Genomic DNA, 15,830 nt, shown 5'->3' with positions numbered 1-15,830 from the left:
GGGTAATAAGGAGAGCACAGCAAGGGGCACTGCTGATCAGGGAGGCTTTGAAAAACAGTTTTATGAATGATCAGAAAGTAATGTCTGTTGCTCTTAAGGAGGTGCTCCTGTATAATGTGCACTGCTTTGTAAATCCTATACATTCCTCACAGGCCTTGAGCAACACAAGCAATAAATACACTGTTTTTGCAAGCTTTATTATTTTTATTGAGGGAACAGTGAAGAAGTTCATGGTAGGAGCCAGGGGTAAGCTCTCTTCTGCTCTCAGAAGCATCCCTGGGAGTGTAATGCAAGGCTGCCCTTGACTTCCCTGTAACCACCTTCTGGAGTGCTGATAGCAGGGGGGAGGGAGCAGGGAAAAGAGGTATGGAGCATGGTGAGGAAAGCATGTGGTTGACAATGGTGTGCAGTGGGGCTCTGAGCTCCTGTACCAGGCACCTCAGGAGCTGCTTGTTGCACCATCAGCTGCAACATCTCCTCCGCAGTCCAGACTTCATGCTCTCTTTGAGCACTCTCCTGTCCTCCCAATCTGCCCTCCTCTCTTCCAGTATGCTTCTCTTCCATGCATTTAACTGATTTGTCAGCACTGGTGGCTCTGGGAACATACCATCCCACATTTGTTTTCTCCTTCAGATCTGTGCTAGTCCAACACATTGCGGGGGGAGGATGACGGTGGTTAATGAGCCCATTGAACACACTGCAACAAAATATAAGTGAAGACCAGACATTAGAGAGATACATTTACTGTAGAGGAGATGAATAGATGAATTTTACAATACGTAAAGGAATTTCATGAAAGACCCTCTGCGGCACACAGTAAGGCTGTGTTATGTGCAAAGACAAATTTGGCTTTTAATAGTCCTCTGTGCTGCAGGTACTATACAGAGATCTTAAGGGACCTGCTTGACTCAGTTCAGTTCCAGTCATGGTAAGGCATGGATCTCCCCAGAGGGCTGGGGAAAGGAGGGGGTGGGGGTAGGGCAAGGCAGGACAGCTTGTGCTATCCAGGCTGTCTCTCCTTCTTCGCCAAGAAGAATGAGAGGGAGAAAAGAGGGGGTAGGGCATGGGAGTGCATCTTGTGTCTTCCTCCTTGCTGCTATGGGAGCATGTGCTCTTGCAGTTGTCCTGTGACTTCCCTGCCTGCCCTGCCCTGGAACAGTGAAAGTTTCCCTTTCCCCAGGAGCCCAGGGAAGGGAGAGAGGGAGGTGAGCCAAGCATGGTGGAGCAGCTTGTGCTATCATAATAGCTTAATACTCCTTCCCCTTCTTTCTCTAGGTTGCAAAGAAAGATATCAGCCTCCTTAGAATCAAACATACTGATAAGGAATGATGTTGACTGAATGTGGATGGTATGGACGGTATTGCTGCACCGCTCAATGATGCCAGATTACTTGCAGGGGGCTGGGTGAGGAAAGTTGTCCTATTGTGGAGGTTGGAATAAAGTAGGCCTCCCGAAAAATCTCGTGAGACGAATTAAAGAATACCAGTCTGAAATCTCTATGTAAATGCACAGGAAGGATCAGAGCTCCATCCCCAGACACACTAACAAGCTGTTCCAGGAGTCCCAGGCTGTGTAGATAAGTGCCCACCACAGATCACAACCAACTGCCTTAACCCACTAATAGCATGATTAAAAATGAGAACTCACCAGAGGTGCCCTCACCACCATCAAAGTCCAGCCGCAAAACATCCTGGGAGGGGAGGAAAAAATCCGAAGTTTAAAAAAGTTCATGGCTGCCAGTGAGATTAGCTGTTCCATTCACCTTCTGACCATTGTCGTCCTTCTCTTTTTCCTCTATGTCCTTGCTGTTGCCAGAGGCTGCCTCAGGAATCTCTTCAAAAGTATCCACAGATTATTTGAGGACAGTGGTTGGCTCGGCCTCCACCACCCTCAGAATCCTGCAGCAAGTTTGTAGCAATAACCCAGAATGGCCATTTGCTTTCTTTGTCTTCTAGGACACCTGCCTGAGCGCCTTTATTTTCCCATGGCGCCATTGGATGTTTCTGGTGTATCCTTTCTTCACCATCCCCCATGAGATACTGGCATACATATTTTCATTTATTTTGCTGCTTCATCTCCCCCACAGCAATAACATCCTTGCTCTCCTGCCCTCTCCATTCCAGAACTCGCCTGTGACCCTGGGAATTCATGGCCAGAGGTGCTGCTGAGGTGCGTTGCCTGCTCTGCTCACCACTCTGGCCAAACAGGAAATGAAATTCAAAGTTTCCCAGGCCGTTTCCTGCACACCTGGAAAGCAGCAGAGCTGAAAGTAGTGACCAGAGTGGTCACATTGGGGCACTGCAGAATGCCTCAAGGAGGTCAAGAACATTGAATTTCATAATGCTCAATCTGCATTATCCGCAAGTTGACAAGACAAGGTCGACTTTGGCATTACTCCTCATGAAAAGCAGGAGTATAAAAGTCAACCTTATGAGCTCTTAAAGTCGGTGAAATGGACACTATTGTGTGGACTGATTGCTTAGGAAAAAAATCAACCTAACATCCTAGTGTAGACCAGGCCTCAAATAAGCATAAAATGGCCTAACTTAAGCACAAAAGGGAAAAATGTCTTCCCAAACACCGTGCCCTTAAATCTGAAGCCTAGATTCAGCTCCCAATTCTGCCACAAAGCTTCTAGAGAAGAAGCCTTAGAGAAAGGCACACAAACTCCAGCACAGAGAGGTATCTTCTACTGTGATACAACTCTTCACTAAATAAGATACCACACTTCACTATCCTTCTTAAGGCCAGTAAGTAGAAAAGAGAATAGAAGCTATTTTGTCAACAACATTTCACTTGATCTAGCTTTAGGGTTCCAAATAATCTGAAATGTTTCAGAAAACTCAAGTCACAAAGTCAGTATTTACCCAGACACTGGCGCACTTCTGCTCAACAAAAGCTCTCCAAGTCAAATGACACCTTTCATTCCCTCCCATCTCCCCAAGTCACTCAAGATACAGAATTGTAGAAAAAGGGTTTCAGATTCACTATTTTTTGAGTGGGGAAAGTACTCCTCCTGCTCAAGCAGTTAGTTCTCAAAAACAGTAGATACTCTTACTTATATTAAAGTTTCAACTAAAATTGAAACAGTCAGGGCTAGTGAAAGTTTGAGCAAGTAGTAATGAAAGTTCCCTCAATTATAAGTAACAGTTTAGAATGAAAAGGCTTATACAACCTGCTGCTTTCCCGGTAACCTACATCCTGCCATAGTATGTATTAATGATGAAGTCCATTTATTTTCATACCTGGCATCCTCTTGCTGCAATGCTAACTGGCTGTCTAGTCGTAACGATAACAGCTGTTTCTGGTGGATTGTATCATTAAGCTTCTCTTCTAGCTCTTCAATCTAGAAGCAAGTAAAAATAAAAGAGAAGATTTATCTGACTAATTTCTCCCGAAACATTTTCTGACAAAAGCAACAGTTTGTGTCATCTTTCATTGAAAGAAAATAGAAAAATGGCAAGGAAAATGAGTTGTTCAAGAGACTGCTAATCAGATTGTTTTTAAGAAAACACCAAAATGTTCTAGACACCTACAAAAACAAGTAAAGAAATGATACTTGCCCCAAAGAACCTCCAAATTAAGGCTCCAATTCTATAACTGAATGCACAAAGGCTAAAGCACCCAATTACTCAGATCTGATTGCAGGATTTTGGCTAAATTCAATTTATGGACAAATGTAAATATAATATAAATATAAATATATAAATATAAATATAATGTAAATATAAATAGATATCAACAAAACAGACTGAGCCCTGTTCTGCATTCAGAAATTATGTCAGCATAACTACAGTTGTTCAGGTGCTTGGAAAATCATACCTGTGAGCAACTCGCCTACATTGATCAAACTTCCTGCATAGACAGGGCTTCTCCCACCTATTGCCTACAGCAGTGATGGGCAAGCTAGGCTAGTGAGCGGGCCCCATGAGCAACCCTTCTTCATCTCAGAGGGCTGCAACCAAGACATTCTTAGGAAATGGGGTAGTTTTGATAAGTGCGACTGCATACCTAGAATGTGTGTGGTGCGCCAACTGAACTCTAGCAGTGCTTTGATTGGATGCACAGGAAACAAACATCTCTCTCACGGTGAATCCTGTGAGCAATTAGCACACACCTCACTTCACATGCCTTTCCCTATCACTTCAAAAACACTGCCGGGGAAAAAAAATATGCAGATGGAAACCACTGGAATCCCACCTGTACACAACCACACACAAAATGTCTTGTGGGTCACATATAGAACCCCGATGGGCCCCTATATGCCCTACAGGTGGTAGGTAGCCCACCACTAGCCTACGGCCTCAAAGTGAGGTAGAGTACCTGCACAGACAGGAGAAGTTTTCACTGCTACATAAACATCTCTTCTGAGTGCTACAACGACATACTTCACTACATGCATCACTGTAATTATAAATAGGTTCTAGCATAAAATAACATAACACAATTATACATTATTATACTAAGGCATTTTTTCCCTTCCCCTTACATCAGTGTCCCTCCCCACACCTCTTGTAAATGAGACTCTTCTCACTTGTAAGTTGCTGATTCTAAAAGTAGGTCTTCACTATGCAGAAAATCAACTCCGTCAGGGTCGATCTTCCGGGATTCGATTTTGTGCACCTAGTTCAATTTCATGCATCCCTACTATCTGGGGTCAGTAGTCAACCCTTGTACTCCTCAGTAGTGTGAGGAGTAAGTGAGGTCAACGGAAGAGTTTCTCCCACTGACCTCACTCTGTGAGGACAGCCAGGTAAGTTGATTGTAGAAACACTAAAAACCCTATTTATGCAACTTCAACCTGTGCATTTCTTGGATTAATATGAGCCAATATCATGAGCGGTGGGAAGCTAGGAACCACGCGGCAGCTTGGCTCCCAGCTCTCCTCCACTTGTGGGAGGCAGGCTGCCACCTGGTTTGTGCCTCTCTGTTAACCCCAGGAGCTGGGAAACTAACTGGCGCAACAGAGCTCGTTGGTTTCCGAGCTCCTGCAAGGAGGGGAGCAAGGAGCCAGGCTGCCGCCTGGCTCCCCACCACCTCTGGGACCCAGGAAACTAACCAAAGCAGCAGCACTGGTCAGTTCCCCAGCTCCCCCAACTTATGCAAAATTCAACTTACACGTGGTTGCCCAGGAATACAACCTACGTGTAAATTGGGGGTTCACTCTAAGTCAATTGTAGCTATGCAATTGCCAGAGCTAGAACTGCATATCTACAATCAACTTTAATGTCTAGTGTAGACCTGGCCTCAGTTGTTCCATATAAGTTGTTCCCATTGTAAGATCACTCTAAAGTCTACACTTCAGTGTTTCTCCAGCTCTTCAGACCGGTGATCCCTTATCTCCCATACATTTTTTTTCTTCTATAGTAAATGCATCTGTGATAAGCTTCTTTAATGTGTATGTGTGTGTTTTGAGAGACTGACAAAGAATACTTGACTTTGAATAGTAAGAGTGCTAAGAGACTAGTATTTCCTTTGATTTAAACCCGCAGCGTCCAATTCACTCCCCGTTCGCCACAAGTGGTGAAAGGGGAAGCATATATTGTGGCAAATGCAGGTTGGCAGGCTAGTGCAGCAGGTTGCCAGGCTGGTGCAGCGACTCGGGGGCTTGCACGGTGGCTTGTTGGGCACCGCTGGCTTAGGGGCTACATAGTGGGGTGGCTCCTTGAGCACCGCTGCCTGAGCCTCCGCAGCAGCTCTTGGTACTGCGTGGCTTAGGGTTGGACAGCTACTGTGAGTCACCAGGGGCAGAGGGATGGGGTACCTGGCTGTGGGGAGGGAATGGCAAGTGGCTGGGGGGTAGGAGGACATGTGATGATCGGGTGTCAACCTTTTGGACACCTCTGGTTTAGATTTTAAAAAGGTAAGACAAAAGTATTGTCACAAGATCTAAACTCTGCCTTTACTAAAAATGCATCCTTAAATTCCTTCATATATCTCAATTTCCCCATTTTTTACCTTCTATGAAAAACAAAGAAGATATTTTGGTACCTACCCTACAGAAATATTATGGGAAATTAATTGTGTACAATATTCTGAAAGTTCTATGCAGTATCAAGTCTAGAATGAAAGTGAACTTGTATGCCTAGCAACAGTACCACTAGGTCACGTAGCATGAGAGCCATGCTCACAACCACCATGAACCAAAAGAGCTATATGACTACTGCATGGCTGTCTCTAAGCATACATGGAAGTGTGGAGGACACTACTAAGTTTGTGGCACCTCTGTGCCCAAAATCATGTAGCGCCCTATGCTGCATGCAATGCAATGCAATGGCCAACTGAAGCAACCCCAGTCCCCTGGCTCTTCACCCATCTACTCCACTTTCTGGCCCTAGCAGCCCAAATCTCCTGGCTCTTTGGCCCTGCTTCTCCTCCCAGCTATAGCAGGCCATTCGCCAGCTCCTTGCCCCACTCCACTCTGTCACCCAGACCCAGCATCCCAAATCTCCCAGCCCCTTTGGCTGAATCGTCCAGTCCCCTGTCTACCATCTGGCCCCCCAGTCCCTCTGCCTCTTGGTCCCAACAGCCCAAATTCCCCAGCCCACAGTCCTGGTGGGCTGTACTGCTCTCTCCATCTGCCTGTTCCCACTCCAACAGCCTTCTGCTCAGCCCTATTCCCTAGCCCCGAGAGATATTGTCCTGCTCCTCATTGGGGTGGGGGGAGGGTACAGATGCTCAGACTGCACAGGAAACCCGAAGTCATAAGAACAGTCCTGCTACTGCATACCCTGTACACCACATAACCAAAACACAAACTAACATACAATAGTATTGACTACATAACCATAAACATAACCAAATATTCTAAAAAAATTAAAATCAGTTTTCAATATACTAAAAATAAATTGAACTAACTTATTGCATGAGGAGTTCAGAATGCAGGAGGGGGCTTCAAGCTGAAGTCAACGAGTTGAATGCAGGAGGCGGCTGAGGGCAAGAGGTAGGGGTGAAGGACCTGTGCAGAACCGTGGGTGTGGGAGGAAGCTGAGGGCTGGGGTGCTGGGCACTTAGCTCGGGCAGCTGCCATTTGGTGGCACAGCATGGCTGAGGTAGGCTCCTGCCTATCTTGGCTCCCTGTGGGGATGGCGAGTGGCTCCACACACTGCCCTTGCCAGCAGACTCAACAATCACAATTCCCATTGGTCAGGAAGGGTCTGCCTGCAAGCAAGGGCAGTACACGGACAAAGAGATTGCTTCCCCTTACCACTGTATAGCTCTAGCCCAGCAGGGAGGCAAGCGTACTAAGCAGTAACCAGAGCCACCCCCCCTTTCCACCCCAGTACAATTAATGCAGGTGCTTTAGAGGCTGAGGCTCAGGGTCCTGGGCTTAGAGGGCCCCAGCAAAAAGATCTGGACTCGTGGTGGCCTGGAGATCTTTTTGCAGGCCCCCTTAGCCCAGGGCCCCAGTTTGCAGTCCCTAATGCCCATGTTAATCTGATTCTACTCCCTCCAAAAGCTCCTGGAGGGACCACAAAAGAGCTAAAGGCTACCCGTCAAAGAGCCACATGTAAATTTCAAGTTGCAGACTGAGTATCACTGCCCTAGAGATTTCTGTATGGCTGCAGCACACTGCAAGGAAAAGCTCACATTTTCACGTCTGTATTTAACCTGATTTCCATTAGAATAAGTGAAGCTGATTTGTAAATTAAAGTTATTCAAGAATCATGAAGAAGTATCTAAAGTTATTTTCTATGCTTAAGCAATACTTCTGGAATAAAGAGTGCAAATAAAATAGAAAGCTTTCTTACTTTGGTCAGATATTCCACTTTCAAGTTGTCAATCATTAAGTTTTTCTGAGATAACTCTATTTTCAGCAATTGCAGATTATGAAGCAATTCCTTCCGTTCAATCAGCTGCCTAGTAATTTTGGTGGTACCTTCTCTTTCTTCAGAAGAGGAAATGTCATCTGTCGGTACTGTAGTCTCTAAACTAATATCTTCAGACTCCAGGGAACTGGAGACATTTGCTTTTTTGGTTTCCTTGGAGCCCTTCCGCGACATTTTTCTTTCTCTTTGAAAAGATTGTTTTGGCTGTGATTTAATCTGAGATCCCTGTAGAGCGAAAGGCAAAAGTCAAAACAATTAAGAGGCATGGAAAACTATTAACCAACACTCTGGATTTCTTGCTCAACTTTTGTCTTGCCTGGATGCTGCAAAATAAAATCTTGCCCCTGCACTGGGGCTTACTAACTTCCACACTACAAGCAGCCTTCTTTGCAGAAGGACATTGCAGACTTACCAATAGTAGTTGGTGGTATCACTCAACACTGAAGTCAGTGTAAACAACACAGTAACACATACGGTTCAGAGTGGAACTTTATCCTGCTCAGTCTCAACATGGTGCTCACCGCCCTGCCCTCCGTTAATCAAGTACCATTTTCTGCCTATGCAGAACTGCCAAAAGACACTATGGGACGCTGGTTCAGTCTCTGCCACATCTTATTCAATCTCCCTCGAACAGAGGCATGGCTCCCATGCAATTGAGGCTCAGATGTGGGAATAAAATGGTAGTGGCCCATATGAGACACATACCCATCCTGCAAACTTAAACACATGCCAACGATTCCTTATACACAACCAGCTTTCTCTCCCAAATAGGTTCTTAGACCATCCTCTTTACTACAGCATTTAAATGCCTCCGCGTAGTGCAATCAGCAAACCGAACACATCCCTATCAATGTTGCCTTCCCTCCCCCGCAGCGTTTGCAGGAGTAGGGGGAAAGGGGAAAGGGGAAGGCGTGGCAGACACTTGGCCCTCTCTCTGCGTTCCGACAGGAAGATAGGTGGAAGAACCGTGCAGACCCCCACAACAGTCTCCCCTGCACTCACAAAGCCGAGCTCTCCATCACCACGGCCCTTCTCCCTAACGGACAGCCTGCTTGAACCCAGAAACGGGATTTGGTGGTGGTATCGGCCCACCATCCCTCAGCACAAGGGCAGAGCAGGAGGTTAGAAGACACCCAGGAGAACACTAGTGACTCCTGCTCCCAACGAGCACCAGGGGAGCCGGGCCCGCCGGTGCCACCCCGGGATGCCAGGCAGGCACACCGAGCACACGCTGCGGCCGGGGAACTCGCTAGAACAGCCCCGCACGGGCGGCCAAAGTGGTACGTTGGGGAAGCTGCCCTGGCCCCAGCCCGGCGAGGTGAGAGACTCACCTCCAGCAACTACTGGCCGCCCAACGGCCACTCACGCGTCGCTTCCGAGCGGGGGAGACTATTCGAAGCCGTCACCACGGCAACGGTGCTCGCGCTAAAACAAAAGAACCGAAAGGATCGCGTCAACCGCCCCGCTCTACTCGCGCTGCACGCCGGGACTCGCCAGGCCTCTGCCCTTGCAAGGCGGGGCCCAAACAAAAGTTTCCGGCGCGTGTCGCGGTGCATGCAGGGAGATGTAGTCTCCGGTTCCGCCCGCTATTCCGGTTCCGGTCGGTGTGTGTGTTGCTTGGCGGGAGCCGTTCGCTTGGTGCCGGCTCTTCCCTGGCCACTGGCCGGGGCTCGTGCGGGCACGATGTTGACCTCGCGCACGTTCCTGAAGCGCACGCGGGCGGGGGCGGTGATGAAAGTGGTGCGCGAGCACTACCTGCGCGACGACATCGCCTGCGGGGCGGCCGCCTGTGAGCTGTGCGAGCAGCAGCCCGGGGAGCCCCGCCTCGAGGCCCAGCCCAGCGGAGCCGCCAGCAGCCTCTGTCCCGCCCTCCACTATCTGCTGCCGGACACCAACGTCCTGCTGCACCAGGTACCCGCCGCTGCGTGACCCTCGGCGGGGAGTCCGCCACCGTTACGTGCCGTAGAGGGGTAACCAGCTGGGTCCCAGGTTACCTCCCTCAGTGCAGGCTGGCCGCGGCTTCAAACATTTGCCTGCTGTTTTGGCGATATAACCTTCCTCTTTCTGAAGTCTGAGCTGAGTTTTCTTTGTAGTCGCTTAGCCCCGAGAGCAGATAGTGCTCGCTCAAAGACAAACCATTTTCCAGTGAGACGAGGATGAAATCAACTGAGTGGTACCACCACTTCCATCATCCTTTGGTCCCAAGCTGAATTTTGCTTTCTTGATGATACTGACCAGAGTCAGGGAAGTGGCTGCTGTGAGCTCATGCGAGTCTCCTTTTTTTACTCACATTCATGGCTGGCAGCTTTTGAAAATGCCACCCGGTGTCTCCAGGAGGGATCTGGAGACATATCCTGAGCACAACTGTAGCCGGTTTCCATTACTCAGCAGCCGTGGTGGGGGGGTGGGCAGCAGCAGGTCTGGGTGTGTCATTAATTTTATGTTCTGGAGATCATGTGTCTGGGTCAGGTAAACATTTTAGTCTATCCTATCAGATAAAAATAAATATTTAACTTACATGCTCTTGTTTCACAGATTGATATACTTGAAGATCCTGTTATAACAAATGTAATTGTGCTTCAAACAGTTTTACAAGAAGTGAGGAAACGGAGTGCACCAGTGTACAAGCGAATTAGAGATGTGATTGCCAATCCTGAAAAACATTTTTATTCGTTCACTAATGAACATCATCGGTACGATATAGCTTGGGGTAAACTTCAGAATGCACTATATAGCTAACTGGGAGATAACCAGTGTTCTCTGTGAGTTGGGTGAATCTCAGGGGACGTTCAAATGCCTTTCAGCTGATTGGCTGAGTGCCCACAGCTAGGTTTTTGTTTCTACTGGAGGTGTTTGTTCATGTGCCTTGGTGCACATGAAATATTCTGCCCATGGTTGGAAACAATTAGAGGGAACACAAATTGGTACAACTGATGTTTTGGGGTACTAATGAAGAAAATAGGGTAACTAATTGTAGTACAATTTCAAGTTGTTTGCGGTTTCATCAATAGGCATGAAAAGATGTACTTTTAAGATAAACAGGTGTGAGATACTTGCATGTTTCAAATGCCTTCAGACACTTCAGAATAAACTTACTTGCTTCAAAATATTCACATACTCTGACACATTATTCTGTATTTAGAAAAATATTTTAAATGTGCAAAATAGCAGACTTGTAGCACCTTAAAGATTAACAGATTTATTTATTAAGTAATGAGGTTTCATGGGCAAGACCCACTTCAGATTTTCAGATTGGAGTAGACCAATGTTTCTCAGCCAGGGGTACATGTACGCATGGGGGAACACTGAGTTTTTTGCGGGAGTATATCAACTCATCTAGGTGTTTACCTAGTTTAAAACAGGTTATATTTAAAAAAACCCAAACCCTAGTAAAGTTAGTAGAATCTAAAAGTTCATTGACAGTTCAAACAATGACTTGTTTTTGCTGCTTCATATGCCTTACATTTCAGTGTAAGTGCAATATTTCTATTGCGATTCATTCATTTGAAAACAAGATGGTAAAAAGTCAGCAAGTTTTCAGTAGTAGTAGTAGTTTTTAAGTGAGGTGTAATTTGGTGGTATACAAAACAAATCTGGCTCCTGAAAAAGGTGCAGTAATCTGGAAAGGTTGAATGGCATGTGTTTCGAGACCTCAGATTACTTCAGGGCCATGTTTCTTAACCGGTGGTACATGTACCCTTAGGAGTACATGAGAGAAGTTTTGGGGAACTTATACATTTTTTTGAGAAAGGGTTACTTTATTAAAACTGGTTGAGAAGCAATGTAGTAGACAATTAGAATCCAGGGTTAATGTAGCAGGGAAAGCGGGGAAGGAAGGATGGGGGAAAAAGAGGGGGCCCACCTTTTTGACATAATGTCAGTGACATCTTTATCAGATTCATGGCTGCTGTTGTTTCAGATTGTAGCTATCAGCCAGCAGTGGGCATTGTGGCTCTAGTACTGGATTGACAGTCCAAGCTATCGGTGTCCTCTGGAGTTCATTGCTGGAATCCCTGAGTACCAGAGCTGAGAACAGAGCCAGAATATGAAATAATGGCAGCCAGTGTTCCCTATAATTTTTCCATCTGTGGTCAGAATAAGTTTTGTTGTGTGCAACAAGGCACGTGCAGATATGCATCACCAGTAGAAACACACATGCTGTCCACCGTGCGTGCTCTGCTAATCAGCTTACTAGGAACACTGATAGCAGCTATGACATTGACAAGATCAGTTCCATTGCTAGTAGGCTTCTTGACATGAAATTGAGCCCTTCAGGCTGTTGGGGGAAGGGGAGCTAGAGCTGACAGCCAGAAGCCTAACTGGTGCCTCCTGGTCAGGGATGGGAGAGCACAAGCCCAGGCAGTGTCCTGGCTCCTGCTCTTCCATCCCTACCCTCCAGTCCCTCATTAAGAGGCAGCAGTGAGGCTCTGGGCTCTCAGTGCTGGAGCAGGGGCTCATAACTGTTAACCTTGCTTGGGGGTGACAGCCAACAAGTAACATAAATAATACAGCAACTACACAGATGCTGTTGTTCCCTAACTGTATCGAAATAAGCACTGCATCTCTCAACAAGATGGAGTTACATTGGTTTAGCAGGCCATTTACCTTGTTGGAAAAGCTACATTCTGGCACAGACACTGACATAGTTACGGTGGATATAAACTGGTTTACATCAACCTAAGTCTATAGGGTAGACTAAGTCTGAATCTTGCTAAGTGACTTGTTCCATATGTAACATTTAAAAGATGCACTAAATTTCAAGAAGCATAAGACAAGAGGAACCATAGCCAGTGGGAGCCATGAGCAGCTGTCCCTATGGATGAAAGGTAAACAAGCTGTCTGGTATCCCACCAGCAGCTTACCCTGATGAACTATGTACGGCCTGTGCTGCAAGTTTTCTACCACTGAACTAAATTCAGTAATTCCCTCTGTAGTTTCTCACAATTCACCCTAATCTTCAATAATAAATTCTGTGACAGAAATAGAGTTTTCTCGCTATTTTTCCTTATCCCCCTTTTAGATTGTTGTTAGGTATATTTAAAGATCAGTAGCATCACACTGAACCTTCCTTAGTTTAGAATTTTCTATTGATTGCAGAGAAACGTACATAGAACAAGAGCAAGGAGAAACTTCTAATGACCGCAATGATAGAGCCATCCGCGTAGCAGTAAAATGGTATGATGAGCACTTGAAGAAAATGAATAATGAGGAGACCATACAAGTTATTTTACTAACAAATGACAGAAGTAATAAAGAGAAAGCTGTGGAAGAGGGGTTAATTGCTTATACATGTAAGTTTATCGATAAGAAATGTTCAGCTTATTGCTGACATGTAAAGATCCTGTTAATATAATCAAACTCATCTTGTAAATAAATGATTTCATGCTTTTGTTTTTATAGGTGAAGAATATATTAAGAGCTTGATAGCTAATCCTGATCTTGTAGATCGGCTTGCTTGTGTATCTGATGAAGGGGTATGTTTTGTTTTTTACTTGTTTTTGTTTTAGCTTTTCAAAAGAATTATAAATGGTTTGCAGAAAGGTGATACAGATTGAACTTCTTTAGTCCAGCACCCTCATGACCTGACCAATGCTGAACAAGAGAATTTGCCAGACCTTGGGAGGTCAGTATTGTCTAGCAGCATTACCAACACTTTCACGGGCGACTGGGCTCCTAGAAGACATTTAGGGGTCATTTACAGCTAAATAACAACACAAAATGTTGAGAGCCAGGACAGGTGGCTGTAAACAAACTTTATGGGACCACGAGAAACCTGGCCGCACCCATGATAAGCGGTTGTCCAGCTAACTAAAATCATGCTGGGTTGTGGATGTTGTGAGATGAGAGAGTGCTGGACTAGAGGGGATCAATCTGTATTGGTGTTTATGTGCCATTCTGAATTTATCAAAGTTTTGTGACAGTATTGTTCTGCAGCTTTGGAGAAATAAAATGGGAAATGCTGGTCTGCTTTCCCTGTTCACACAGTTATTAGGAAGTAGCTACAAGTTACTTTTAGAACTCACATTACATTAGACAATTCCTCATTCAGTGTCAGATGAAAACATCAGTTGAACAAAAATGTAAATCCATACCCAGAATAATTGGAGTAAAAAAAAATTGCCTTAAAGTGGATTATGGACAGCTTAGCTCTTTGATTGTTCCTGTTATATCAAAGCTCCCATTACTTTAATGTGTTCATGAGTATTTTCTGTCAAATGTTTAGTTATATACAATTTACTTGGATAAATAGTTCAGGTATTTCAAATACCTACATAATCAAAAATGGTTTAGTATGGGACAAAATACTAGTATTTTCCAATTTATTAAATATGTTAGAGTTGATGTGAACCCAAGGCTCTCACTTCTTTCAGTTTCTCTTGAAGTTGCTGTTTTAGTAAATGTTTTAAATTATTCTAATTTGGTTGCAATTTTAGCAGGTGACAGGTTAGTCAAGGATTCCCAAAGTATGGGTCGCGATTAGATTTGGTACGGGTTGCCAGCAGCTCAGATCTGCATGTGGCTCTGTAGAGAAGCCATTTGCAGCTCCTTAACTCTGCCACATCCAGCAGCTATCTCTATCAATAGAGAAGCAATGACATGTTACAAAGACAGCTTCTCCCGCTTTGATATTTGTCGTCATCTCAGGCAAGCCACTTAACAGACTTTCAGTAATTAATTTTCTCCTCCCCAGTTTCCTTTCCCCATTCTCTTCTATGTAGCTGATCTGTTAGTTTTCATTTTTTTGTTTGTATCTCCCCACATTTGGAGTGGGATTCACCCAACCCTTCCAGCCTCTGAGTGTGACCTTCTGACTCCCCCCAGCCCCTCCAGCCTCTGAGTGTTGGTTTTAAGCTGGAGGAGCAGGGGGTGGGAAGCAGTTTTGGGATGAGGGTCTTTCCCGCACCATAACTCAGATCAATTATAACAACAAAATAATAATAAACTATAATAAATGTAGTATTATTATTTTATTATTATTAATGTATTTTCCTTTTTCTATGAAATAACTACTGTGAATATATAAATATGGGGTCGCAATTTTATATTCTTGGCTCAGGCACAAAATTAGCTAGTTCGGCACTGCTCCTCCCCCTGCCCCATTTTTGAATTGCCTTGGGTCACCAAGTCTTCCTAAATTGTCAAAATGGACCCCCATCTGGAAAAGGTTGGGAACCGCTGGGTTACATGGAACATTCCAAAATATTTTCTGAGAAATGAGTTTTTCTCATATAGTCTTGATGCTGTTCTGTCAATTTTTGAACAAACATAAAAACACTCAAGATCCACACGTTATGTGGCTATGGTGTGTGGTTGCAGGTATAAAGGAAGTATATTATGCTTCCAGGGTTCTTGTACTACTTTGAAACCTTTTGAGACAGTTATCCACTTCCTATTAGTGGTAGCCTACATATTTTATATACTCCTATTGCCCTAATTTTTGCACTCGATTTTGACATCAAATTCAGCCTACCAAAAAGCTTTATTGTTAGGATAGCTATGAAGGTAGTAAAACAATGGTTTTTTTTTTTCTTTTTTTTTACAGAAAGAAATAGAAACTGGAAGGATCATTTTTTCAGAGCATCTTCCTCTTAGCAAATTACAGCAAGGCATAAAATCTGGAATCTACTTTCAAGGAACTTTCAGAGCCAACAGAGATAATTATCTTGAAGCTACCGTATGGGTTCACGGGGATGTTGAAGAGAACAAAGAAGTGAGTTTTGCATTTGATTTTATTTTCTGAAAAACATACCGTGTGGTTTAATGAAAACTTATGGGTTTCTAAGAATTTTGTAGATGAGCCACATGACTTCTTGACATTTTGAAATTTTGCTGTAATCTCCTCCTTTACTTAATAAAGCCCACTTCTTTTAGTTTCTGAGTTCTACATTAGTTATCTATTTGTGCTCTAGGTCATTGTTGCTAAGCATGAAGACTGTGGAACACCAAACAATAACATTTTTTGTGGAATACCTATGAAAATTTTCTTTTAAAAATTGTTGT

At 44.7% G+C, this 15,830-nt stretch overlaps 2 protein-coding genes across 6 annotated transcripts in view; one reads left to right on the top strand and one right to left on the bottom strand.

The window, feature by feature from the left end:
• Positions 1-9,316, bottom strand: part of PIBF1 (progesterone immunomodulatory binding factor 1) — a 225,793-nt gene extending 216,477 nt beyond the window's left edge. For all 5 annotated transcript variants that reach the window (XR_012643092.1, XM_074982867.1, XM_074982868.1 and 2 more), the window contains exons 1-3: positions 9,161-9,316; positions 7,752-8,054; positions 3,246-3,346 (exon numbers count right to left, since the gene is read on the bottom strand). Coding sequence is in view for 4 of the 5 variants with exons in the window: in XM_074982867.1 (XP_074838968.1) it covers positions 3,246-3,346; positions 7,752-8,003 (353 nt within the window). In the remaining variant the exon portion in view is untranslated. The remainder of the gene's footprint in view (positions 1-3,245; positions 3,347-7,751; positions 8,055-9,160) is intronic.
• Positions 9,317-9,451: 135 nt separating this feature from the next.
• The window catches only part of DIS3 (DIS3 exosome endoribonuclease and 3''-5'' exoribonuclease), a 35,465-nt gene continuing 29,086 nt past the window's right edge, over positions 9,452-15,830 (top strand). The window contains exons 1-5 of the mRNA XM_074982866.1: positions 9,452-9,740; positions 10,365-10,522; positions 12,927-13,120; positions 13,230-13,303; positions 15,373-15,540. Coding sequence (XP_074838967.1) covers positions 9,513-9,740; positions 10,365-10,522; positions 12,927-13,120; positions 13,230-13,303; positions 15,373-15,540 — 822 coding nt within the window. The 5' untranslated portion in view covers positions 9,452-9,512. The remainder of the gene's footprint in view (positions 9,741-10,364; positions 10,523-12,926; positions 13,121-13,229; positions 13,304-15,372; positions 15,541-15,830) is intronic.

Source organism: Carettochelys insculpta, chromosome 1, assembly GCF_033958435.1.
Source record: "Carettochelys insculpta isolate YL-2023 chromosome 1, ASM3395843v1, whole genome shotgun sequence".
NCBI lineage: Eukaryota > Metazoa > Chordata > Testudines > Carettochelyidae > Carettochelys > Carettochelys insculpta.
Note: the sequence above shows the minus strand (reverse complement) of the source record. Positions and strands in the feature narration are given on the sequence as shown.